At 40.5% G+C, this 26,665-nt stretch overlaps 1 protein-coding gene across 2 annotated transcripts in view; it reads left to right on the top strand.

Annotated features, from left to right (window-relative positions):
* The window catches only part of VEZT (vezatin, adherens junctions transmembrane protein), an 88,706-nt gene that overhangs the window by 52,325 nt on the left and 9,716 nt on the right, over nt 1-26,665 (top strand). Inside the window, exons 6-9 of one of the 2 annotated variants that reach the window (XM_027855823.1) lie at nt 2,416-2,553; nt 9,690-9,837; nt 19,364-19,695; nt 20,713-20,906. In XM_027855823.1, the coding sequence (XP_027711624.1) occupies nt 2,416-2,553; nt 9,690-9,837; nt 19,364-19,695; nt 20,713-20,906 (812 nt within the window). Of the gene's footprint in view, nt 1-2,403; nt 2,554-9,689; nt 9,838-19,363; nt 19,696-20,712; nt 20,907-26,665 lie in introns of both variants that reach the window. The other variant, XM_027855822.1, reaches the window with a different exon arrangement.

Genomic DNA, 26,665 nt, shown 5'->3' with positions numbered 1-26,665 from the left:
TGCTGTCACTTTCCTTACACACTGGTTCAGAATCTAGCAGATTCCAGGTCAATTAAGCTTTGTCTTTTCAAACGACCCTCTTTAGCAATTTAATTCCATTTCATGTTCTCCTGTTCTTGGAGATCACATCAAGAATATGTATGTATGGCTTTATCTTAATTCCAAATTTGAACATTAGTTTATTGATGTGAATATATAAAATGGCTTGCTATGTCTGGATCTTTTGGAAAAATGCAAATAAGCTTGGGAGCTCAAGTCACCATTTGTGACTAAACTTCATAGGATCATCGATGAGACTCACCGGGACTTCAAAGGCCATTGAGACCAACCCTTTCATGTTACACCGGAGGAAACTGAGGCCCACAGAGGCAAAGTATCACACGGAGAGTAAATGTCAGAGGGGAAATTTTAAACCAGATCCTCTGACTCCAGAACCAGGGAATTTCTGCTACACCAATACTATTATCATCAAACTAACATTTCTACTTCACCTTCTTATGTACCAGGTGCTTTACAATTATTATCTCACTTGACCTTCACAACTACCCTTTGAGATAAATTCTATTATTATCCCCATTTTATGGATGAGGAAACTGACCTAGTGAAGTTAAGTTTTTGTTTGGGGTCACACAGCAAGGAGGTGCCTGAGGCAGCACTTAATGCCCTGGGCCCCCCAGCTGCCTCCGATAATAATAGCCAGTGCTTTTACAAGGCTTGAAGGTGCTTTACATGTGTTAACACATTTGCTCCTGATAACAACCCTGGGAAGTAGGTGCTATCCTAGTTATTCCTCTTTTATAGCTAGGGAAACTAAGGCAGGCAGAAATGCAGTGACTTGCCCAGGGTCGCACAGCCAGTGAATGGCCGTGGTCACATTCGAACTCCCATCTGCCTGACTCCAGACTTGGTGTTCCATGCACTGTGGCGTCCTCTAGCTGCCCCCTGCTTTTGGCCATCCTGCAGGCAAGCCAGTCTTTGGAAGAGGAGGGACAATGTTGAAATTAGCCTGATGGATGGTGCCCTGATAGCTGCATGGTTTGCCCACTGAGTCTTTCCACCACTTTTTCTGCCAGATCAAATAGTAGACCGGCAGAAGAGCGAATATGGGGAAATTTGTATTTCACTGTGAAAGCTTCTGATTCAAATTAATCTTTAATCAATAACTGTCTCAATTTAGGGGGAAATGAGTCTAAAAGGAATACCAAGTACCATAAAACTGAAAAACAGTAGTTTCTAAAGAATCTTCAGAAACTGAGTTTTCCGAAATGACCCTGATATACTCTTTTTAAAAATGACAGCCCTGTTTTCAACATCTCTAGTTTTATGGTGGACTCCAGGATTTGCTGTAGAAAAGTTTTGAATTTAATTTTAAATTTTTTTACATTATTGGTAATACCATAGGCTAATTGAAATAGGCTGAAGAGCTGTAAGTTTTTGATTCAAACCTAATTGATCACCTGAAAAGAAAAGATTTAAGTACATCCAACTAGTGAAGTATATACCATTGTTACAAATAGGTAGGGTCCATTATAGTATAAACTGTGTTAAATTCCATGGGGTTTGGGGCATTTTTTTCCCCTGAGCAGTAGGGGAAATATTGGAGATACCGCGCGGTGCTTAACGTGTCTTTACAATGCATTCCTCACTGCATCCTGGTTCTTTTGTTATCCTGCCTCCTTGTATCATTTTGAGAAGGCCAGTGCCAGTGAAAACATGTTTAACTTTACCTTTAAAACCAGCATTTATACAGCCACTTGATGTTTCTTTCTTTTTTTTTTTTTAATGTTTCTGTAGTGTATTTTACTCTGCAGAGGACCAGAGCTATAAATTAATATAAATGTGGAGAGAGGTAAAAATGTGCTGCAGATGATTAAGGCTTCCACAATGTTGCATCTGTTTCCCTTCAGAGCTCTTAGCTTTAACGGACACCATCAGTGACTTCTGTAGTCTGTTCATTTGCATTTCTGAATCTTTCTAAAACACTTGAGTTGCTGAAGTCCTGATGTAGCACAGAAATTATTCTCGATATGGATAAGTTTGAAAGTGTTGCAGACAGTAGATCAGGGGTGGGGACCCTGCAGTAGATACTTGGAGGTGGTGAGATTGCGTGTGGAAAAAGATGCTTATAAATGTGCCTTGGTAATGTCCACAGCACACTTGCCAGGATACCTCTATCACGGTAATGAAGGAAACTGAACAGTTGCAAGGGGTTTAATTTTCTGTCATTTTTCTTTTATAGCCATATCTGCTGATGAAATGGATTTTTAGCAGGATGGGGAGGAATTTTTAATTATGTTTCAAATGAAGAGATAACTGAAGAGAACTTTTAAAAAAAATTTGTTGTAGATTTAAAAGAAAAACTTTAGGACATCTGTACAGTTGTATCACATTTTACTTTTCAAGTTTGCTTGACAGGGTCAGTGCTGCTTGCCCATTCAACAAAGCTGGACAGCATCCTAGTCAGCATCTCATCGGCCTTCGGAAAGCTGTCTACCGAACTGTCAGAGCCAACTTCCGAGCAGCAAGGCTCGCCACCCTCTATATGCTGAAAAAATATCCTTTTCCAACTGTAATCACATTAGTAGACATCAATATATGTTTTAGGTATTCTTGATATATGGGTCTAGAGGTGTGTCCTCTAGAGGATGACTTAAGTGAAAGAGTGTGTGTGTGTTTAAACGCACATATATACATATATACATATATAATATATACATATGTATAATATACATACATATGATATATATTTATATATTGAAACTTATTTTCCTATTGATTATTATAAAATTAAAGATGAATTCTAAGGTGAGCTGGCAAGAGAAGCAAGGTCTAGAAATAGGATCTACCTTCTTTCTGCCTTCAATACCTAATTCAGTTTTAGAAGGAAGAAAATCTTCCCTCTCTCAGTGCTTGTAGTAAGTGGGGCTAGAACAGAAGGCTGTTGGTACTGCTGGGTTTGCATTCTTGGCAAACTTAACAGAACCAGGCATCTTGGTGATTGAGAAGGTGACATTAAGAAGTCAGCTTCTCTTTCACAATCTATGTAGTAGTAAAATATGCTATATTTCATGATTGTAACATAAATCAGGGAATAAAGCACATTACCAGAAGATAAAAATTTATGAAAATCTTGCATGGTTATAAATATAGGCAAGTCTTTTCTCTGAATCTTCATTTTTATCATAGTCAGTTTCTGTAAACTGAGTTGGTCTATGACATGTATAATTTTGCAGAATTAGAATTTTGTGTGGTGAATATCAAAGGGAATTTTTTTAATGGCACTGTATATGCTTGCTTGAGGTAAAATGTAGAGTAAAACCTTTATTGGAATGTGTGGAATGCTTACCTTTCAAGAGTATCTTCAGTGCATCAAACTCTGTGCTGGACACTGTATTAGGCAATGTGGGAGAGACAAAAGTTTCAATAGGAAACATGCTTCTTTAACGAAGCTTACAATGTAGTGGTAAACACAGTTGACTGTTTCTTTGATACTTAAAGATCTTGCAGTGCTTTTAGGGTCGTCATCACCATGAAGATAATTTTAAGTACTGTAGCTGTAGGTATAACAGGTTGGTCTGAATGTGCCCTGACTACTGCATCAGTGGTGCAAGTTTTTGTTTTGTTTGAGCTTATTTTCAGCTCATTTTCTTGAAATCTGTCTCTGTACTAAAAATGGCATATAGTTAAATATTTGGAACCCATTTAACCAGAACCTGTTGATCACGATTTTACTCCATGTAGGAATGCATATCCAGAAGGAAGATATACTATGTGGATTGTGTAACCTTAGAGAGAAAATTGTTTTATCCCTTTTTGTTTTTTTCCCCAGGGTACTTTGGTATTATTAATATATCCCTATTGGCATACTGCTAACCCAAGTTAACTTTATTTTTTTAAACCAGAGTTGGACTTAGCTTCACTACTGCATAGGTAACCCTTCTGCTAGGTTTTTCTTAGTACCTTTGCATATGATATAGTCTTATGATCCAGTTCTAAATAGATTCCTGCTATTATTGGTATTTTGGTATATATCTACTTGACTGATTATAATAAGTCAAAAAATGACAGCAACATGTGATGGGAGATAATTTGTTTAAACAGACACAGTATATGTTTTTCAAAGCATTATAACAATGAGATTTTTTCTTAATTCCTCCATTTCTCATTTGAAAGACATTATCAACGCTTATTATGTTAATGATGGTAAAGAGAGTTGATGAGACTTGACTACTAAGAGTAACTCAATAATAAGGCTTCTCCTTACATAGTTTTGTCTTTTTCCCCTAGCTTTTTAGCATCTTAGCCGCCGTAAACCAAGGGAAGAGTGGAGAGAAGTAAGGTGCTTTGTATGACTCCCAGGACACCATTGAATTCAAAGGACAAGGCTGATGAGAGAAGGGATAACAGTTGCCCACGTTGGGATTAGTTCCCTATAAGCAAAAGGGAAGAATGAGGACCTTCATGGTATTGGGTGTAAGGGTGTTTTCTGAATATTAAAGTGTGGCATTGGGCAGGAGGAATAAGTTAGGGAAAGGTGATGCACAAGATCATAGATCTGGAGCTGGGAGGGACTTAAGAAGTCATCTCATCCAACTCCTTATTTTACAAAGGAGGAAACTGAGGCCCAGGCAGGATAAGTGACTTCCTTAAGGTCACACACGTAGTGGAATTGAGACTTGAACTCATATCCTGTGACTTCAAATTCACTACTCTTTCTACTGCATCACAGGGCCTTCAGTGAGCATAGAAAAAGATCACAAACTTAAAAAGCAGGGATTCGGTATGGAAAGTTATGGCACATTTCTGTTGTAGACTTCTACAATATCACAGTCTCACCCACCTCTCTCACACATGCCTTCTTTCATCATCCTCAGCCATCAGGGAGAAACCCCACAGAACTGTAGGTGTAGCACGAGGCACGATTTTCAGATGTGGTCCATGGGATGGTTTGCTTTGACTGATTGTCCATCTCTGGCCTTTTACGGAGGGAATCATTGGGAAGTGAGTCATGTAAAAAGGAAAGGGCATCAGCAGAACATAGACAGGAAAGAAAGAAAACCACAACACAGAAGTAAAGGCCTTTTGAGCATGAGCAGTGGCTGTTTTCTTCGGGAACATCTGAACATGTGATCACTTGGTGTGGCCAGTAAAAGAAGAGCTGTGCCCCAGCTGTTGGACAGTGACTTGACTATGAGAAGCCAAGTGACAAGGAAAAAAAGCAGGTGATGGAAGCAGCCATTACCAAGTGAATCATTAACTGGGGCAACAAGAAGCAGGCCCCATAACAGAAGACAAATAGGGAAAGGAGAGAAAAACGGGCCACGCTTGTGCAGTAATTCAGGGCAAACACAGGCAAAGCCCACCTCCCGCTGTTTCAAATGGTGCGATATTAGATATGGCAAACCCTCCAATAAAGCAGACCCGTCAGGAGTAAAGAGAAGGAGGTTCCAAACCACGGTGCCATGACAAGATGGGCAATAATGGATCTGAGTCTGTAGACCTAAGGCAGCATGCAGCAGCCTTCTGCAGTAGACTCAGAGTGTCCCCAGGCAGATCTAGCCTTCCATGAACAAAAGACAGTGTAAGAAAGTTGTGCAAGAAAGTAAAAATGAAGATCGGTACATAACTTGAAAATAAGAGGAGAAGTTCTGATGTGTTAGTAATACTTAGAGGTGATTCAAAATAGGAATTCAGCCATAGAGCAACAAATTGGACCAGATGATGTAAAGTACCTCTTAACACTCGGATTCTGAGATTTTGTGGTTCTCTTATGGTATGACGTTGTAAGGACACCCACAGTCGTAATCCTTACAGATTGAACCACATAAAGTTGTGCGCTCCCACTTCTCCATCCCCAAGCATACAGTCCAGCCTGGATTATAGATGTTTCTCCATGAAAAGAACAGAGAATGCTCCAATTTCTGGCATAGTTGCAAAGATTTTTGTAAGTAAATATGCTTGGCTGAATCCAGTGTATTTTCTGAACAGTAGCTTTGATCTTTGGAAGTAAGATATAGTATGGAAGGCTGGATATAGCTAGTTAAAAAAAAGAGAGAGAGAGAGTTGACAAATTCTGATGCTACTGAAAAGTTCTGTGGCTACAGGAAATTTATTGTCAAATGACTACTAAGCAGTTTTACACAGCTGCTAAAACTGTATTTGCTAAATTTAGCAGGGCTTGCATAATTCCCATCACAGATGATAAATCAAGAGGCCCAGGATTGGTCAGGGTATTTGATTTTTATTCTTGCCTGTACTAATCTACAGACTAATGAAACAGAACTGTGACCCATAGTGCATTAGTGTGCTCATCTTTCCACAGTGCCTCCAGCACTGACTCTTCACTTCTTCAGCTGTCTTTGCCAGTTTTGCTTGATTGTCTTTATTTGCATTTTTTTCATTAGTTATTTGGAGCATTTTTCCACATAGTTGTTAATATTTTGTAGTTCTTTTGAAGATTCTTTGTTAATATCATTGACCACTTATCTGTTTTTTTAAATTATTTTAACACTTATCTATTGAAAAATGGCTTTTGATCTTACAGATTTTTATCAGTTTCTTGTATATCTTGAATATCAGACACTTATCAGAGATATTGGCACAACAATTTTTATCCTAGTCAACTGTTTCCCTTCTTATCTTTGTTGCATTAATATTATTCATGGAAAATCTTTTCAGTCTCATGTAATCTGAAGTATTTCATCTTTTGTGATGACTTCTATCCATTGGTTAAAAATTCACCCCTAACCATAGCTGTGAAAGGTGCCTGATCTAGTTCTCTTCTAATTTTTTTATGATATGATCTTTAATGTTCTGGTCACATATCCATTTTGAATTCATTGTGATATATAATAATGGCTAATAGCTAACATTTATATAGCACTTACTACATGCCAGGCACGACAAATATGATGACATTTGATCCTTAAAATAATTTTGGGAGATAGGTGCTATTATATTATGTCCCCATTTGACAGATGAGGAAACTGAGGCCATCAGAGGTTAAATAACTTGCCCAGATTACAGCTAGTAAGTGTCCAAGGCCAGATTTGAACTCAGGTGTTCCTGACTCCAGGTCCACTGCTGGTCTACCCCTGATTCTTGCGAGACCACTTTCCAGTCTTCCCAGAAATTCTTATAAATTAGTGAGTTCTTTCCTATGTAATATTTTCAGGTTTATTGTGAACTGCATCATTGAATTTAGTTATTTCTGATTCTTCCTTGTATAATCTGTTCTGCTGATCAGTATTTTCTAGCTAGCACCAAGCAGTTTGACACTTCTGGCTTTTAGTCAGAGGTCTTCAAGTGCTAACGTTCCTCCCTCATTCCTACTTTTTTTTTTCATCATTTCCCTTGATATTATTCTAGATCTTTTGTTCCTTCCAATAAAATTTGTGGAAGGAAAGGCTCACTAACTCACTGTTGATGGAATTATAACTTCATCAAAACATTCTGGAAAGGACTTTAGAATTATCGTCCGAAACTGTTCAGTTTGACCCAGAAATCCCCCTGTTAGACTTGGACCTCAAGGAGGTCAGTGACAGAAGAAAAGAAGCTATGTCCAACAGAATGTTTCTCCCAACACGTTTTGTGGGAGCGGAATAAATGCCATTTGACTGGGGAATGACCAAACAGGTGGTGGTACAGCAATGAAATGGAATATTTCCTTACTGTAAGAAATGATAGATACCAAAAAGCATGGAAAGACTTACATGAACTGATCCATAAGCAGCATCCAGAAAACAGGGTCCATTGTGACAACCACGGTGACGTTCCAAATGGAAAAAACAACTACAAAATAATTCACATGGAATGCTTTGAAATTACAATGACCAACTTGGCACCAAAGAAAAGATATGCATGAGAAGACGCCACTGTCTCTTTGTGGCAGAGGAGGGCTGCTTGTAGGGGGGAGCATTCCAGATAACCTCATATTTTCTGGCATATTGTTAGTTTTGCTGAACTATTCTTTCCTTTCTTTTTTCTTTTTTTCCCCTTTCCATTGTTAGAAGAAATGGCCTTTTGTTTGGGAGAGTAGAGAAGGATACATTAGCAAAGGTAGTTTATGGAAAAAACTAATATAATCAATAAACTTTATCATAAGGTAAAAGAGAACCACAGGGATTAGAAAATTTAATCACTTTAGAACTTTCAAAAATATTGCACATTTGACTCACAGTACAAGCTCTTGATACAGACTCAACATTCCATCATTCAGATATTGTCAGTGAACAGATTCATTTTTCTGACTGCTTTTATCACTTTCTCTCTCTCTCTCTCTTTTTTTTTTTTAGTGAGGCAATTGGGGTTAAGTGACTTGCCCAGGGTCACACAGCTAGTGAGTGTTATGTGTCTGAGGCCGGATTTGAACTCAGGACATCCTGACTCCAGGGCCGGTGCTCTATCCAATGTGCCACCTACCTGCCCCACTTTTATCACTTTTTGTACCTTTCAGTGAAAAGTCATTTTTGAGCCACAGACTAGATGATGGTAAAGCACTTCTGTTGATATACACTTGCAGGGAAGGAAGGCATGTTTTATGGATAGTTTTATGATCTTTCTCCCGGACAGTGCTGCCTCATTGATGCAGCCCTTGGACTGAGGCATTAGTCAAAATATGAAATGTTATTACAGCAGAGGTTACCTCATTCAGTTGATCCAACATTCAGGTACTATATACAATTGTGACCATAACATTAAATATTTAAATGTTTAATGTTACTGGGACTTTGGAATTCTGTTAAACCAAACATCAAAGGCTTGGAAAACATTGGGAAATTGATGGTGTTTGCGTAAGTGTGTTCTGGTGATGACAAGGCATAAAGAAAGTGTAAACATCGGGAGTATTGATTGGATCTGACTCTGTGATTTCATTGGTACTGAGGAGTGCTGATGAAATCTTCTTTCAGTCTAGCTTGTATGGGTCAGAGGCTGGGCTTCATCCCCAGATTTCTTGACCCCAAGGCTCACTCTATCCAGTACACGATATTGCCGCTCAGTATGAATACTGGGATGAGGTCACACGGGCTCGTGTCCTTCATGCTGCCTCGTAGGATTAACTGGTCAAGTGGTCAGAAGCTGGCCAGGCTCCTGTGGGACTCTGTTCGCAATGCCTTAATAAAATACCATTTTAATGCTGCTGCTGAGTTAGAGGATGTTGTTGACAGAGAAGAGGAGAAGGGTTTTCCTGAGGGTTGAGTAACCCCTTGAGGAAAGGCTAGAAAAGGAGCTTCAGTGTTAACTGAGGATTTTCTCCGGACTGCCCTGACAGTCATATGGCTGCATCTCTTTCGTTTGCTTTAATTGGAGATGCAGATGACCCCAAATCATGCTGTCATCATAGACTCTTCAGGAAAGCCAGTGTTAGATAATCTCCTTGGCTCTGTCCCACCGGGTCCACGCCTCTTCTCTTGTCCACTGTATGTTACGTGTTACGTTTCTCACATCTTAGAAGGAGAGGGCTCAGTGCTTACCCGGCTAGACGTGGGGGTTATCTGCCCTTTCTCCTTAGGTAACTGCTGGTATTGCAGACTAGTAGCTTTTCAAAGTAGATTGAAATGAAGTCTGCCATTCTCAAAAGTGTTAAAGATGAGGGTTGCTAACGGGAATTCGGGACAGGATGTTTGATGGCCTCTTCTGTTCTCCGCACGCAAAGACCCGGTTGGTGCTTGCCTTAACTCTCACTTAACCTACCCGCTGAATTCGGAGAGTGACAACGTGACCAACTATATCTGCGTGGTACCTTTTAAGGAGCTGGGCCTGGGGCTGAGTGAAGAGCAGGTGTCTGAGGAGGAGGCACATAACCTGACAGATGGCTTCAGCCTGCCCGCACTGAAGGTAACTTGTCTTTTGTGGGAGAGATGCTTGCTGGGCAGGTGGAGCCACGCACGCAGGCCGCCATTGGGTCTGCCAGACAGAGAGCTCTCACCTGCTCTCCTTTAAATGCCACCACTGTAACAACAAGACAGACCCAGAAGGAGCAGCAGCAACAGTGGATTTGGAAAACTTACTGACGTCCAGAAAATGTTTTAGCAGCTCAGTATTCTTGTTATATACATTTAAAGTTCTATTTTCTTTTCAAACTTTAAAAAAAATTCTAAATCCCACTCTCCCTTCCCCCAGTTGTTTTTTTTTATATTTTTTGCTTTTTAAAATTTAATATTGCTGCAGTTTTATGGTGTCTTAGCTTCTATATATCAGCAAACCTTGAGATCTTAGAAAGATCCCTTAATTTGAGGAGGGGACTTAGAAATAGATGTTACTATATTTATCCACATAATTTCCTCCATCATATATTTTTAGCCTTTCCCAGTTAAGGATAAATCATAATAAACACCATAGGTTTTTTTTGTTTGTTTGTTTTGTTTTTGGTTGGGCAGTGGGGTTAAGTGATTTGCCCAGGGTCACATAGCTAGTAAGTGGCTGAGGCCGGATTTGAACTCAGGTCCTCCTGAATCCAGGGCCGGTGCTCTGTCCACTGCGCCACCTAGCCACCCCCATCATAGACTCTTTTAAAGTTGAAAGAGATTTTAAAAGTCATTTAATCCAAGCTCCTGATCCTAAAAGGTCATTTGCATAGTTCCTAGCAGTAAGGATTTGGAAGGTCTGGGGGGGTTCACGCCTAGAGGGTCTGTGACTTGTATTTCATAGTTAGTGGTTCTAGAGCTGAAAGGAACCTCAGGGCCCCTCTAGTTCACAACCCCTTCATTTTACAGTTGAGGAAACTGAGACACAGAGAGGTTCAATGACTTGACCAAGGGCATATGAATGCTAGGCTTCAAACCTAGCCCCTCTTGCTCTGAGGTATCTGATTGTGTCCACCTTTCCACCACACTTTTGTTGTTATTGTTCAGTAGTTTCAATCATGTCCAACTCTTCATGACACAAAACCCCCTGGGGTTTTCTTGGCAAAGGTACTGAAGTGGTTTACCATTTCCTTCTCCAGCTCATTTTATAGATGAGGAAACTGAAGCAAACAGGGTGAAGTGTCTTGCCCAGGGTCACACAGCTAGTACATATTTGAGGCCAGATTTGAACTCAGGAATACGAACCTTCCTGACCCCAGGTCTGCTCTATCTCTGTGCCACCTAGCTGTCCTTTCCACTGCACGACCTGCCACTCATGTGTGGGTGTCTGTGTCTGCTCTGTTCCACTATCTTGTTTGAGAAGTAAAATATCCGCGTAACGTTAAGGAGTTGGAATGGGAGAAAAGAAACCATATGAACAAAACTCTTTAAAAAAGAAACTCTAAGAAGAATAAGAACTGAACAGATCCAGCTGTTTCCCTCGAAATTGTACAATTTTTAATTAGAACAGACCTTAGAACTCATTTAGGGCAGTGGTTCTCAAACGCTGTGCTACAAGCGGTATGAAACTTATCATTGGAAATCCCTTGTGCGTGGAAGAGTCATTCCCCCCACCCCACTCCCCATTCTTTCCTTGGATTCTTTATGATAGAGAATAATACTTACTCTTCCCATGCACAGAAATTGAGAACCACTCATTTAATGCAAATCCTTCATGTGCCTGAGGCCAGAGAAATAAAGGAGGGACTTACTTGCCAAAGGTCTCCGTTTATTTTGCTGACCTGTGACTCGAACCCACTTGCTTTACTTATAGGCCAGTGTTTCCTGCTAATCTTATCAGGAATGCATAGCCTTTAGTGGAAGATTTTTTTTTTTTAATGGAGGTGATCTGTGCCCTCCAGGAGCTTAAAAAATCTAGGAAAAGGAGCATAATTCACTCAGAATGTTGCAGCAAAACAGGATTTGTCTGTGGTCTTTTAGATAGAGAGCCTCTCCTCAAATGCCTCCGGCCTCCCCTGGTGTTAAGAAAGGGGTTAGTGAAGCCTTTTCAGGCAGAAGTACCTCAGATATGTATCTCAATAAAATATACACTTTTGGGGTGAAATAACAAAGTCATTTGTCTCAGTAGTTTGTCAGGACACTGACATTGTTTCTCTTCTCAGATCCTATTTTTTTTTTTACCCCCAATAGTTGAACCTGCAGTTTGCATGTCTCCATCACAGCAGCTGAGGTTAGCTAGTAAGGCTTCAGTTTATAGGTATGTTGGAGAGAGTAAGATTATTTTTCTTCCCTTCTTAAACAAACCAAAAAAAACTTTTTAAAAACATGCCTCTTTTAAAAAATTAGACCACTGTTAAAGATGGCCCCATAATACAGTGATTAGAGTAAAAGCCTATTTGATACCTCCCTTCCTAAGCCCAGCTTGCCCCAACCCCAGTCTTATACAGAGGTTTTGGTGAGGAGGTGCCTTTCCTAGTTAACTTTATCTTGCTTGTGCTGAATCTCCAGATTTTAGACTAGCGTAGTAGTAAGGCTCCTCTCTACTATTTCCCTCAGTTTCTGTTGCTTCTGTTTTTTGTAGCTTTCTCACATGCCTAAGCTTCGAAGACTCGATCAGTAAAAAGAGAGGGGTACAGCCTTTTCTGATTTTCTGCCCGTTCCTGCTTCTTCTGCCTTTTTCTCTAGGTGGCAACAGAGAAGTAACAGCTAGGGCATCTTACCTCTCCATGAGCATAAAACAAACTTTGTGACTTTTCTCTTCCTCCCCTCCTAAAGGAAAGCTGCTGGTTGGGTGGGTGTGACTTGTTTAAACTAATTTGTATGTAACTGATGTTTATTTTTCTCATCATATATTGAGCATGCATCTTTAATAATGGATAGATTATTACAGCAATGTGGTGCCCTCTGTAGGAAATGTAGAAATACAAAACAGATTCTGCCCTCATACATGACAAGCAAATTAAATGACGATACAAGAAACGTCACAAGTATGAGGACACTGGAACCCATTGATTGCTAAGTGAAGGGCATGGACGTTGACTCTGTTGGGTGTAGAGAGTGTGGCTCTTTGCCTTTCCTCCTCTTCCCCCAGCTCTCTCCAAGTTCTCTCTTTTCCTGGCCAGCGCTGGCTCCCTCACCCCACTTTTTCCTACTCCTACAGATCCTCAGGGTTGCAACCATGTGGGTCCTAGATAACCCTGGTGTGGTGGAAATACCCACCTGCTGCTTAGATCTACAGCTCTTCAGTCTCCAATTATGTTCTTCCCATTTGCCCCGTCAGGGGAAGAGGGAGAAGGGAATGTGCGTTTGTATAGTGCCTCCTGTGTGCCAGGCTTGTCTCTGGGTTTCACACGACCTGTCCTTTCTCTACCCCTTTCAGCAGTTAAATTTGTCCACAATACCTTGTAACTGCTGTGGTTCAGAGAAGGGAGAGATGCTCCTGACCTTAGTAGACGGTCTTCCTGAGTTACTGTGACCAGAGGTATTCATCACCTGGGGGCCAAAGCCTTCCTGTGTTCCTTGGATCTGCTGCGGCCTTTATTCCACTGGCGTACTCTGAGAGAGCTGAGGGTCACCTCCCTACCACGATCAGGCAGTAGAGTATGATTGCATTATTCACAAATAAAATGTAAGACAAAGTTGAACATGTCCATTCGAGTGAGCAAACATTCAGTGTCTTCTGCGTAGCCTGGGGGGGATAGAAAGTTTAGATGAGATGCTCTGCCTTGGAGAGGGGGATGTGCATGTATTGCGTACTGCTGTAATCCCAGCTAACTATGGCATTTTCTGTCAGAGAGCTCTCAGCCACCTGTCGTGTGAGCTCTGGGGTGGTTGGGTAGATGTTACTGACTAAAGGGACCAGGGAAAGCTGAGCTTCCAGGGCTGGCTTCAGGAGGTCACCAGGCAGGGAGCAACTTGAGCAGAGACCCAGATGCCAGGCCGGGCCGGGCCTTGGCCCCACGAGGACGGAGCTTGGCAGGGCTGGAGATCAGAGTCCGTCAAGCAGGGAATGTCATGAGAAGACTGGAGAGCTGGGACGGTGCTGCACTGTGGGGGGCCCGGAGTGCCGGGCACAGGAGTTTGCTTTTGCTCAGGAAGCATTGGTAGCCACGACACTAGGTCTGCACGCAGGGAAGATTCATTTGCCAGAGAATTCCTAGAACTGACCATGATTTGTATGCTTTTACAGAGCCATACAGGTCTTGACAGTTTTTTTTTTCTTTTTTGCTATTTGTCTAGCATCTATAAACAGTGTCAGCGTCTATGGTTCTTAACAACACGTACAATTTTAACTCATTTCTCATAATACTGGAAATGATTTTAAAAGAAACATACATTCATTAGGCACATGCCTAGAGTGATACTATCCATATCTCTGCCTGCGTCTCCCTCACTCTTGCCCACCAAAGGATTCCTTTGAGACAAGAAGGGTTCAAGAGCTGGGATTTGGGGGAGGGCAAGTGGGATGAGAGAGGGCACAGAGGCATAACGAGAAAAGTCGTTGGTTCCCTAGGATTTGAGAGTCCTGGGAAGGGTGATTCTTAAGAATAGACTTCTAACAACCGCAGCCAGGTCTTCTGTCCCTTGTCAGCCTCTGTCTCCATCCTGCCTCCAGCTTCTAGCATTCACTTCTTCAGATGGACCTGTAATCTCATAGCAATGGGCATTTCCTCCGCTGGGCCTGTGCTGAGAGATCTATGAGGCCATGAAATAATAGGCACAACTCATGAGACCTCACTGTTAACATTTCTCCATCCTGTTAGGACCCTTTGCCAGAACTTCTTTTGGTCTCCTTGGGAACTGGAATTATATTAGTATATCAGTAGTCCTAACAGAATTACTGTTTGTAGTGATAAGTTGTATATTTCAACCAATGATCTTACCTCCTCACTTTTGAATTTATATATAATTTTAATACATACACACACACACACACACACACACAACAGGTATAACATGTCAGGTCTAGGTCTTGTATGTTTTTCCACTACAGGAAGAATTTCATTTTCATGTGCTTTTGAAATGAACATAATTGCTATGTTATGTTTATACATAATCAGAATGGAAGAAACCTATTTGCATAGCCTAGAGAAGAAGGCCTGCTGCTTTGGTTATGTGTAGCAGATAGTACATCTCATGCCGTAGATTGGTAGAGAGAGAGGGACCATTGTGCAGCTGGGGAACATTTAGCAGTCCCAAAGCCTTGGCACTTGAATCATCTGATTTGCCCTTCTGCTTTAACTATATTTGAATGTAATTTGAGACATTCAGTAAAATCTCACGCTAAGTTATGATTTCACAGCTCAGCATCAATAGCCAGGACTGGGGTTTTATAAAAATCAAATCCATGCACATTTATGATTTTTAGTTGTTTTTCAGTTGTGCCAAACCCTTCGTGACCCTTTTGGGGTTTTCTTGACAAAGACACTGCAGAGGTTTGCCATTTGCTCCTCCAGCTAATTTTACAGATGAGGAAACTGAGGCAAATGGGGTTAAGTGATTTGCCCAGTGTCACACAGCTAGTAAGTGTCTGAGACCTGATTTGAACTTAGGTCTTCCTGACTCCAGGCCCAGAGCTCTATCCACTGTGCCAACTAGCTGTCCCATTGTTAAAACAGAATTTTAACTAGATTTGATCTAATGCTACTAATATCAAAAGATAAGGGAGACAGAAGGGGAAGTATTGTCCTAATCTCTTCTGCAGTTAAAAAAAAATTAAAGAAAATAATTCATTGACTGTCTCTTTTTTATCTCTGAATACCTTTCAGATTTTGATCATCAAATGGTTCCCCTAATTCTCTTGTTAGCTTCCTGCCTTTGATGTAAATAAAGAATTTAGACTCCATCAACTTTTTGTCTTTGCCCTTTAGTCTCCGGTTTCATCTGACTTGCCACAGTGTTAGACTTCCCTATCCTCACTTGGTCAGCATCTCATTTTTGGACTGTGATGTCTTGGGCATCTACACCCCTCCCTTGCTACCATACTCTCTTCACCTCATCTATTTTTAATTATGTTTTAGGCCGAGTTTGTTTTAATGATGTTCATATCTTTTACCCTCCTCTTCATGCTAGAAATGAGCTAAAACTAAGCTCTGATAATGTGTTGTAAAAGACTGCACCAAAAGAAGCAATTATCCACAGCAGGTAAGTAGAGTTTGTGAGCTGCCAGTTACACCAGCTGTATCTAGAACATGTGGGACCTCCATCGTTGACATCTTTACAAGGAAATCTTTCCCTTGGAAGATTTTCCAGGATTGAAATGGAAAAATTTAGACACAAGCATCTGATGCTTGACAAGTAGAAATGGCAAAAGAACATTTTTTGAGCCTAGAGGTGGACTTCCAATGGCCTGAACTTCCTTTTTTATGTTATGGGTCCCATGTTTCTTAGCAGGACAGTCCCATGGCAGGCTCTTGGCATGGCTTCTGGTTTCCAGCTGCACATTTCCTCCCTCCCCTTACTATTCTAACTTACAGACTCTTAGTTCTTGAACACAATAGGTTTTATGTCATTCTTTTTTCTTGAGAATCAGTTGACAAAATTGTACCCAATAATGTGATGAGTGTTTGTGAGGGTATCCACTTGTCTTGGCAGTGCAGAATATTAGAAAAAACACAGACCAGGAGCCCCGGCTGGACTCTGTGGTGCCTCGCTTCCATCCATCTCTGGGATCCTGGGATTCCAATTCCTCCTTTTTTCTCCCAGAGTCTCTATATTGTCTCCTGATTGTGTCACATGTCAGACTTGTAGGTAGTATGCCTTAGACACCAGTGTGTCACCACCGGGCGTCTCCCATAGCTCCCTCTTACCTCTGGGATGAAATGCTAACTCCTCTAGGCCCCATAAAGCCCAGCCCTGCCTTTTTAGAGGTAGTTCATGTAGTCCACATTTTACCTAAATTGATCACTCCTCGTTCCTTGCAGTTGCTATCTCTCTCCCATCCCTTGCCAGTCAATTAAGGCCTGTTGTTCCTCCATCTGCAATATTTCTTACTTCCATTCTCTCTTTTTTTTTTTAAGCAATTGTGGTTAAATGACTTGCCCAGGGTCACACAGTTTGTAAGAATGTTTGGTCTGAGGCCGTATTTGAACTCAGGTCCTCCTGACTTCAGGCCCGGTGCTCTTTCTACTGCGCCATCTAGTTGCCCCCCATTCTCTCTTAAAGTTGAAATACTGTGGTGGTTCAATTGACAGGAGGATTTAGAAGAATACTGAGACCTATAGTTATTTAAAACTTTTAGGACTTCTCATGGAGTTATTTACCCAAGCCTTTAAGGGTGGAGGCATTAACCCAGAGCTATTCTGGGTAAGTTGTCCATTAATAACTATCACCATGATCCCTTAACCCAGTGACTCATTCATTCCTTTTTAGGCACCAGGTAATATAAGAACACACCAATAAATTAAACTCTCCAGTTTCTTCTTCTGCATGTCCATTCTTAATTCTTTCTCCAGCCTCCAAACGGCCTTTGCCAGGACCCCCAGACTTTCACTCATGAGCTTTTGTATTCCTTTCTGAAACCCTCCATGATTCACTCTCTTCTCAGCAGGTGTCACACCACTCACTGTTAGTTTTCCTAGTGCTTTCTTTAATCCTCTTAGTCTTAATTATCTCTCCAAAACCTTCAGTTCCACTTATTTTATCTCTTGAGCCCTGTGTCGTGCAGAGGAATTTGTATCATCAGGTCATAGGCCTTGGGTTCCAACATCAGCTCTGCTACTTACTGCCTTTGAGACCTTAGGCATGCCACTTCTCCTTCCTGGGTCTCAGTTTCCTCATGGGTAAAATGAGGGGATTGGGCTGAATGTTATTTGAGGGGCCCCTTCCAGCTCTAAATCTGTAGTCATATGATCTTTTACTTATGAGTTGTGCCTCCATACTCAGCTCATGATGTTTTCCTAAATTCCCCATTCTGCCCAGATGTTTGAACAACCATCCCTTTCATTTCCTGATGTTAACTCCAGTACTCTTCACAATTACTTAAGCTCATACTTCAAATAGTGTGTTTCTATATGCATTCAGACTCCATAGTTCTTTCTCTGGATATGGATAGCATTTTCCATTGTGAATCTTTTGGAGTTATCTTAGATCCTTGCTGAGACGAGCCAAGTCTATCAAAGTTGATCATCACACAACGTGGCTGTTACTGTGTACAACGTTCTCCTGGTTCTGCTTACTTCAGTCAGCATCAGACCATACAAGTCATTCCAGGTTTTTCTGAAGTCTACCTGCTCATCATTTCTTATAGCACAATAATATTCCATCACACTCATATACTACAACTTGTTCAGCCATCCCCCAATTGATGGGCATCCCCTCAATTTCCATTTCTTTGCTACCACACAAAGAACTGCTATAAATATTTTTGTACATGTGGGTCCCTTTCCCGTTTTTATGATCTCTTTGGGATACAGACCTAGAAATGGTATGGCTGGGTCAAAGGGTATGCACATTTTTATAGCCCTTTGGGCATCGTTCCAAATTGTTCTCTGGAATGGTTGGATCAGTTCACAACTCCACCAACAATGCATTAGTGTTCCAGTTTTCCCACATCTTCTCCAACATTTATCATTTTCCTGTTTTGTCATGTCAGCCAATCTGATAGGTGTGAGGTGGTACCTCAGAGTCATTTTGATTTTGCATTTTTCTAATCAATAGTGATTTAGAGCATTTTTTCGTGTGACTATAGATAAAAGCTCATATTTCTTGACACCTTGCCCCTTGATCACTGTGGCCTGTGTATGTCACTTCTCTCTCCTTTTTCTGGTCTCTGGATCCCTGTCCCTCAGACTCACCATCAGTTATCCTAGATTTCCATTCTACCCTTCCAAGCCCCATAGCATTTGAAATGGTGTGAAAATGGTGTGGTCAATGTGCGCGTTGCTTAGGAAAACAGCTGAATTGAATCAAAAGGAATTAGAATTCAGCTTCATCCCAAATAATATTGGAGGAAGGAATATGGACATTCTTCATGCCTCCTTCCTATAGCCCTTTTCTTTTTGCCTTCCTGCCTATGTCTTCTTTCCTTGGACCTACTCTTCCAGAATATCTGTATAAACCTGTCAAAAGTGAAAAAGTATGGTGGCAGCCAGTCTGCCACAGCTGAGGAAGTAATCAAGATGTTCTCATTCAACACGTTTGCTTCTCGTGTCATTTCATTGATCATCTGCTTCCCCTGAAGAGAGTTTGGCCCAGAGATTATACGAGTGTCTTTGTAGCCACTTTAATGTCTTTTAGAGAAATCTTGTGGCTTTCTGGGTGGGCCATTATGGCTCCCACCTCCCCGATTGGCTTAAAAGCCGCATTCTGTGATGACCCGTATCCAGAGATGATCTTGGTACCTGCTGTGCTCTGATCAGACTTCCCAAGTGCTGTGGTTCTGGGATTGCTTGTAACACTGGTTTACCCCATTGTAGGGCTAATTGTACAGTTATTGTCCTCTTTGTAGAGAAGGAAGAATGTTGACGGCCCCACCTATGACAAACTGAGTTCAGGTTTGCTGTGGTTGTGGAGCGCTTGAAAAAATCTGATAACAGCCTCTTTGTCTTTTTCTGCAGATTTTGTTCCAGCTGTGGGTAGGACAGAGTTCGGAGTTCTTCCGACGGCTGGCACTGCTCCTGTCGACTGTGAATGCACCCCGGGGGCCCTTCCTCACTCCTGCTCTTTCCTCTCATCATGTCCTGTACGATGTGACTCAAGGTCTACCTCACGCGCATGCTGCTTGTTTGGAAGAACTTAAGCGCAGCTATGAGTTCTACAGATACTTTGAAACTCAGCATCGGTCAGAGGCGCAGCGCTTGTCCAAAACAAAGCGGAAATCAAGAGAACTGAACAGCCTTCACACAGCGGTGCGCAGCCTCCAACTCCATCTGAAAGCGTTGCTGAATGAGTGAGTAAAAGGGGAGTGGCGGGAGGCAATTGTCCAGGAGTCACGGGCTTTGTCCTTCTGAGGTTGTCTTAGAAGCTAGATACAAGAGGAATACAGAGTTGAATCCAGGCTCCTGAAAGATGGTTTGTGATCCCAAAATAGGAAGGGAAATATTATTTTCTTATGTTTTGAGTCATCAGTGCTGTTTGCCTTTCCTAATTTTAATAGATAGAACAGGAAGGAGCATAGCACAGTGGCAGATAATACAGATGACATGGTATTGGAGAATTTGCACGAGGTAAGAGCAAAAAAAGGGAAACAGTGTCGATGAATCAATGTGCTTCTAGCTATTTTAAATTAGGCCCATTAAATTGGAACCCACAGTTTCAGAGAATAATTTACTGTGGCACAGTCACTTGAAATTTCAAGTTATTAAAAAAATAAAGCTATCCTAGCCTTTTAAAGGAACAGATTTTATTATAAAACTAGGAATTATTTCAAACATTTAACAGCTTTTCACAGCTTTTCTCCAAAAGTGCCTACCCGATTTCAAACACTTAAAAGTTGAATGAGATATGGGACCCCTAGTTGGCATTTGCTGGTCTTCTACTTAGCACGGAAACACTGGTACTCTGGCTTTCGTAGTGAACTTTATACATCCTTTATGTATACTTTATTAACTGAAAACCTCTTCATAAACTTCAAGCTGGGCAATAAAACTGTGTCTCAGGACAGAGAAACATTCTTCCTGTTTAAAGAAATCAAATCCTAGTGCACACACAGCATTTGAGAATCATCTCTCTAAGACAGTAGGTATTTTTAATGAAGGGTGCCCTAAATTGCCAAGAGTCATGACCAGCCAACTTTGTCATGTGGCCATATATGCTAACCCAGGATTGTACTGGAACCAGAATGACTGTCATACCTAATGCCATGATGCTTAACCTTGTTGGTAGACTTTTTGAACAACCTTTACGTGTTTGTAAACTCTCACAGCTTATATTTTCAGGCCTGTTTCTGCTTTCCTTTCTTGCCTAGGGTTATAATTCTTGAGGATGAACTTGAAAAGCTTGTTGGTACTAAGGAAGCAAACGCACTCGAATCAGAGGCTTATCAGATCCTGGAGCAGAAGCTAAAGTTGCTCCAGCCTCGGGTTCAAGCTAGCAACAGCTGCTGGGAAGAGGCTCTTTCTCAAGTAGATAAACTGGTACGAAGAAATTCAGATAAAAAAGGTATGTTTGAGAGGTTCCCTTGGCAAATACTTGAATAGTCAGGCCTTGTTTATTTAATAGCGGTTTCGTTCCTCAGATAACTAGTTAGCTTACTGGATCCAGGTTGAAACTGACTTCAAAGATTTTCCTGGTTTTCCAGTGTTGAATTTACTGTATGTATGTGATGGCATCTGTGCAAGTACCCTGACTAAAGAGTTTTACATAATGATAGGTTAAGGTAAGAGCCTCATTTAATATTATCAAGCACTTACAACATACCAGCCATGATACAACCAAACAGAATATACCAGGATGTGATCTTTGCCTTCTGCTCTACAAGTACGCATTCAAAAATGACGAGACCAATAGACCCATACCTTCTTTTATAGATGGCATGTGTACATACATCTGTATATGTGTTTACATGTACACGTGTGGCCTGGGTATAGTACTGACCCACTCTGGCAACATAGCCTTTGGACGTGATGTCTAATGATGTTACCTGGATCTCTTTTCTCCCTCTTTGGACTAGTCAGCTCACTCCAACATGCATTCATGCTGTCAGGTCTCAGGAACTTTCCCAGAGTTGGGGACCAGCCATAGACAAGACCACACTTCTGCAACTCATTGCTGATTATACTGAGAGTAATCTTTATTGGGGGAGAGGAGATATATGCCTACTACCTGCCACTGTGGCTCATGAGTCCCCATCAGTGTGCTTATTTATACAAAGCAGTCACAATGACACCGTTATCTCTTAAACATAAAACATTGACTAAAAAAAGAAGGGAAAATCAATAATAATAATGTACCAAACACTAAATTGAAGACAAAAGCAAGAATGAGGAGATTTAACAGCACATTCATAAACCTTGATCACACTCTTCCACTGATTGACATCATATCTGTGAAGGATAATGGGTCCATTGTGCATAGGGAAACTCCTGTGCCTCTAGTCGCTCACAGCTCTGGACTGCAAGCCTGGATGTTGGTTGTTCCTTTTGGTCTGTACTACCTGTTCCTCTTTTAAGGCTATCCGCTCTCCTGCTGCACAAAGCCCCTTCTCCTCTGTTCTTGGGTGATTGGAGCAGTGTTGAGCTGGTGTAGTAAAGCAGTAGCAGCAGCCCTGAGGCTGGGGGCTGCAACTTTCCCTGTCTGTTTCTTTGGGTAGGTGCTAAATTTAAGCTTTTTCAATTACAAGCAGTTACCTAACCCAAATCTGCTCTATGGGGCTCAAAGGAGTTTCTTCCTCCAGAGAGAAAGGGCAATAGAGGGCAATGCAGTCAAGTCCCTGAGGGATTTCCCTTCTCTCTCATAAGGTCAGTAAGTCCAGCCAGCTCTTCACCCAGCAGCAGGATTCTCTTCCAGCACCTACAGAACTCTCCTCCAGTGAGCTCTGAGCACCCACAGTCAGCCCGGTCTCAGGCAGTCTCTCTGTGCTTGTCTTCTCTACCGTCAGCCTTTCTAGGCAGCTGCTGTATTTTCTCATACATCTAATCTCTAATTTCTCATCTCCTCCCCTCTCTTAAATCTCTTAATAACTTCAAATCACGGTCTCCTCAGCAGTACTCAGGATTAAAACTCAGGATTAAAAAACTCAAAGTGCATAGTTAAGTCAGGTATAACAAAAGCAATATGTAATTTCCCCATATTCCCAGACATTTATATGGTTTATAGTTTCTGATCTGTAGCCCTTAAAACCCTGAAAAAAATTGCATACAAGTGAATGGATGAACAAGAATGCTTCACACCCATCTTCCACTTGTGCTTCTGACATGCTTATCAAACAGGTCCTCTCAGTACATTTATCTGAGGATCCTTTTCTCTTCTATCTACAGAACAGTCTCAAGCCGCTTTTCTAATGTGAATAATTTTTCTCTGACCCCTTCTGCAACTAACATGTCCATGTAAGAAGGAGATAGTACATATTTCCATCTTTATCTGAGAGAAGTGGAAGGAATGTGTATGTGTGTATATGTGTGTATGTATATATACACATCATCAATACTTTAAGTGATCTGTAATTTCACTAACAGTTCTCCATTGACGTAGATCATAACTTCTCAGTTCTTTAGTTTCAGTTGACAAAAAAAAAATTCCTCACTTAATGCCCAACCTCTGGTGATAAGCCTCTCCAAACTTAGGAAGGAAGCACCAAGTTCTCTTGACATACTTTTTTAGTGTTCTCAGAGGTTTTTAGCTCCCTAATGAGTCTGATGTAAAGGGCTTAATCATTGGAGACAAGAGGCTTTATGAGTGAGGTTTTTCTTTGGATATAAGTTAACTTTGGCTATTTAAAATGGTGTTTAAGAAAGGAATTGTAGAAATGCCTTGACGGAGTTGAAATTATTATGTTTTGTAGGTTTATGAGCTCTTTACCTCCCCTTGGTAAAAAGAAAAAGACTTGGAAAAGAGAAACGTTATTTTAAAAGCTTAAGACAGCATTCCTAGGCCGCATCAGCCACATCTACTCAAATCTAATCCATATATAGTGCCATTTTCTATCTCTTTCTACCAGCCATTCAGAATTTTTTTTAAATAGAAAAGGAGCTAGGTTGGTCAGTTACTTAGAGTGAGGTTCCCATAAAACACTAAAAAGACCCAGATGAAGCCCACTAGCATTTGTCACATAATTTCTGGTGAAGTATTTACAAAAAGACCTGGACAAGAAGCCCACAAAGGAGAGGGCATTGAAGGGTTGCAATCTGCATCTGTGGAGGGAGTAGCCACGCAGACAAGTTCATGGACCCATTAATGTACTAAGGCCTCTCCTTTTAAATCTAACCACTTTCATCTTTTTTACATGGGATTGATTTATCTGTACAAAGAACTTTGTCTTCTAAGCAGTGCCTGTTAGGATGGCTCATCGAGATTCTCTTTTCTGTATTTGGTTAGCATGAGATTTTGGTCTGACTCATGTGACCCATGATGACTCACATTTCTCAGTGGCTATTAAGACTAGTCAGGGTTTTATCATCCTTCTACTAATCATCAGTTTGTCTAAAGGTAATTCAGTGTCACTAGATTTAATGTTTCACCAAACTGATGAAGCTTTTAGTCAGAAAAACTTTTATAAATTTGTCACAGGAAACTAGTATCTTGACATGTTTCAGGACTGCTGTTTTAGTTTACATCCAAAATATAATTAGTAAGGCATTTTTCCCCTAAGGCACAAGTTTGTCATTTGCTCAGAGCGTGCCTAAAAATTTTCACTGTTAGATATATTGATTTGCCCTAGTCCTAGAGCTTTTGATTACATTTTGTAGAAACCAGAATGCCTTTGGTGTATTACGTTAATATACTCATTCGTCTATCAGCACATGGCCAAAGATAACATTGGAACCTTTACTTTCCCCTTCAGAAAACCATTTATATTAGTTTTATTTCTTCCTGCCTCCAAGCCCGGCACTGTATCTACTGTGTCACCTAGCTGCCCTTAAAAACTTACTAACTGCTTGTTGAATTAAATAGATAATATGGAGTGAAATATAGCCATGAGTTTCTAAGGCTAATCTATATTTTCATCTTCATATCTTCAGTTACTCAGTATCCACTTTAGTTTATTATGGCAAAAGTGTTGTTATCATGACATTGATTGCCAAATTGTTCAGTATTAGAAAATTATTTTTATCTGTGCTCTAACCTTTCGTTATCTTCTGTAATTTAGGGCATCTAATTTGATGCACCGTCATCTTTTCTTTCTCAAAATTTGACCCAGGGCCATTCCTAAGCAAAATTGTGAACATAGGGAATACCCATCCTGTGCCCTTCTGACCTTCTCTCCTTCCTACTGTTAAGTGCCCAGCTCCCTGCATCTTGAGCTGAGGTTCCATTCTGTCACTTTCACATTTTGCCAGGCCATGGTCCCCTCTCTTAAGGCTCGTCTTTCTGCTTGTGTAATAATGGGTGCATGTGTGTTCATGTTAACATTAGCATTTTGATCTGGGGAGAGGGGGGAAGGATGGGAAGAAAAAGATGTCATAATCTTTAAAAGTGACTTCTCTTGCAGGTAAGGACTGTTTATTGTTTTTTTGGTCATATCCCCAGCACCTCGAACAATGTCGTACACATAGTAAGTGCTTATTAAATGTTCACTGAGTTTGTGATGGGATTTCTCGGACCTTTAGCAAGTTATTTAGGGGAGAGGTTTGGTAGTAGGTGAGTGCTAAAGGATCCCTGAAATCATACAGGAGGAGAGACCCTGTAATTATGGTGTGACACTGTCAGCCCTCAGAAATAATTTTTTACAAACAGATGTAATCTAAAATCTGGTATAATTTAAATACTACATGCTAAGCTTTGATGTCCAGAAAATATACGTTTATTTGTTTGAGACAGGTAGTTTATTTATAGCTTAGCTACCAGTACTGCTGCAGTGAACAATAGAAAGGTGGCTTAATAAATGTGTTACAGCTTTTATAGAACATTCTTCCATATATTTTTATAGAACATTTATTTACAATCTTATGTGTGCACATTTTTTCCCTAAGCTATAAACCTGGAAGTCTAGCAGACATTTTTAACACTCTCTTAAGACAATCCAGTATTAGAGTTTTGAAACAAATAGTATGTCCAGGTAGTCAGGTTAGTTTTAATTAGTGTCTCATACATTTTGCTGCCTTCTAAATTGAAGACTTGGAAGTTTTGATTGTCACTCTTTTAGTGCTTTCATGGTCAAACATGCTTGTTTCTCACATTTTCTCATTCCTTAAAGCATTGAATAAAAACTCGCCTCTCCTTACTTCCTGCTTAATATGTTACCTTGCATACTTATTATGCTGGTGGGTCTCCTACTTCAGTAAACATATTGTGTTTGTGCTGCTAAAATCACGTTGAATCAACAAGTATCTTCCAAAAGGTATTCTCCTAGGAGCACAGATGAGTAAATAATGGCCCCCACCCCCAAGAAGCTACCATACTCTATTTTACCACACCAAGTCAAAAATTTCAAATATTTTTATTGCTAAGATATTCTTGAATATTTAAAAATTATTACTAGAACAAATGGTAATCTTACTCAGTTATTTAGTGTAATGTCTAGTGCAGGGGACATTTTGTAGATGGCTGTGGTTTTCCATTTTGCATCTAACTCAAAATCATAAGAAGAATTTCTCTTTACTCTGGTAGGCTCCAGTCATTTTATGTGGATAGACAATTTATATTTAAAACTTTTTTCTGTCATATTTATAAGTTATACATTTTTTACATTGCAATTTTTTCATTGCTTACTTTTTTTTGGTAATTTCTACAAAATTTATATGTAATTCAGCAGTGGAGCAAAGGTTTTACCCAGTGTTGGAAACAGCCTACTTGATCCATAATGAGTAACTGAAACGTGAAACATTAACAAATGGTTCATCATTCTGTTACTAAGACAAAGCAGTTTAGCACTGCCAAAAAGTATGACTGGAGTCCTTTGTTACCATTTTGTTTACCCCCCACCTCTCTTATCTCACAATGAGCTCATCTGGAAGTTTTGGTTTGGATTTCCCTCGAAGGTGATTTGCCATCAAAATCTCCCCACTCATTATCAAAAAGTTAAGTAGAATGAACTCCCTTTTTGGTCACTGTCAAAAAACATGGGAAAAAAAACAACCGTTTTAAGAAGTGTTGGACTGACCAGTTGATGTTGGCAGAAGAAAATTAAGATTTGATCTGAGATAGTAACATGTTGAACCATGTGTATACTTAGGAGTCACCATTCCTTTGATCTTTGTTATAAATATATATATATGTGTGTGTGTGTGTGTGTGTGTGTGTGTGTGTGTGTGTGTGTGTGT

The sequence above is a fragment of the Vombatus ursinus genome, unplaced genomic scaffold, assembly GCF_900497805.2.
Source record: "Vombatus ursinus unplaced genomic scaffold, bare-nosed wombat genome assembly UNPS02011334.1, whole genome shotgun sequence".
Lineage (NCBI taxonomy): Eukaryota > Metazoa > Chordata > Mammalia > Diprotodontia > Vombatidae > Vombatus > Vombatus ursinus.
This window is presented reverse-complemented; position numbering and strand designations above follow the sequence as displayed.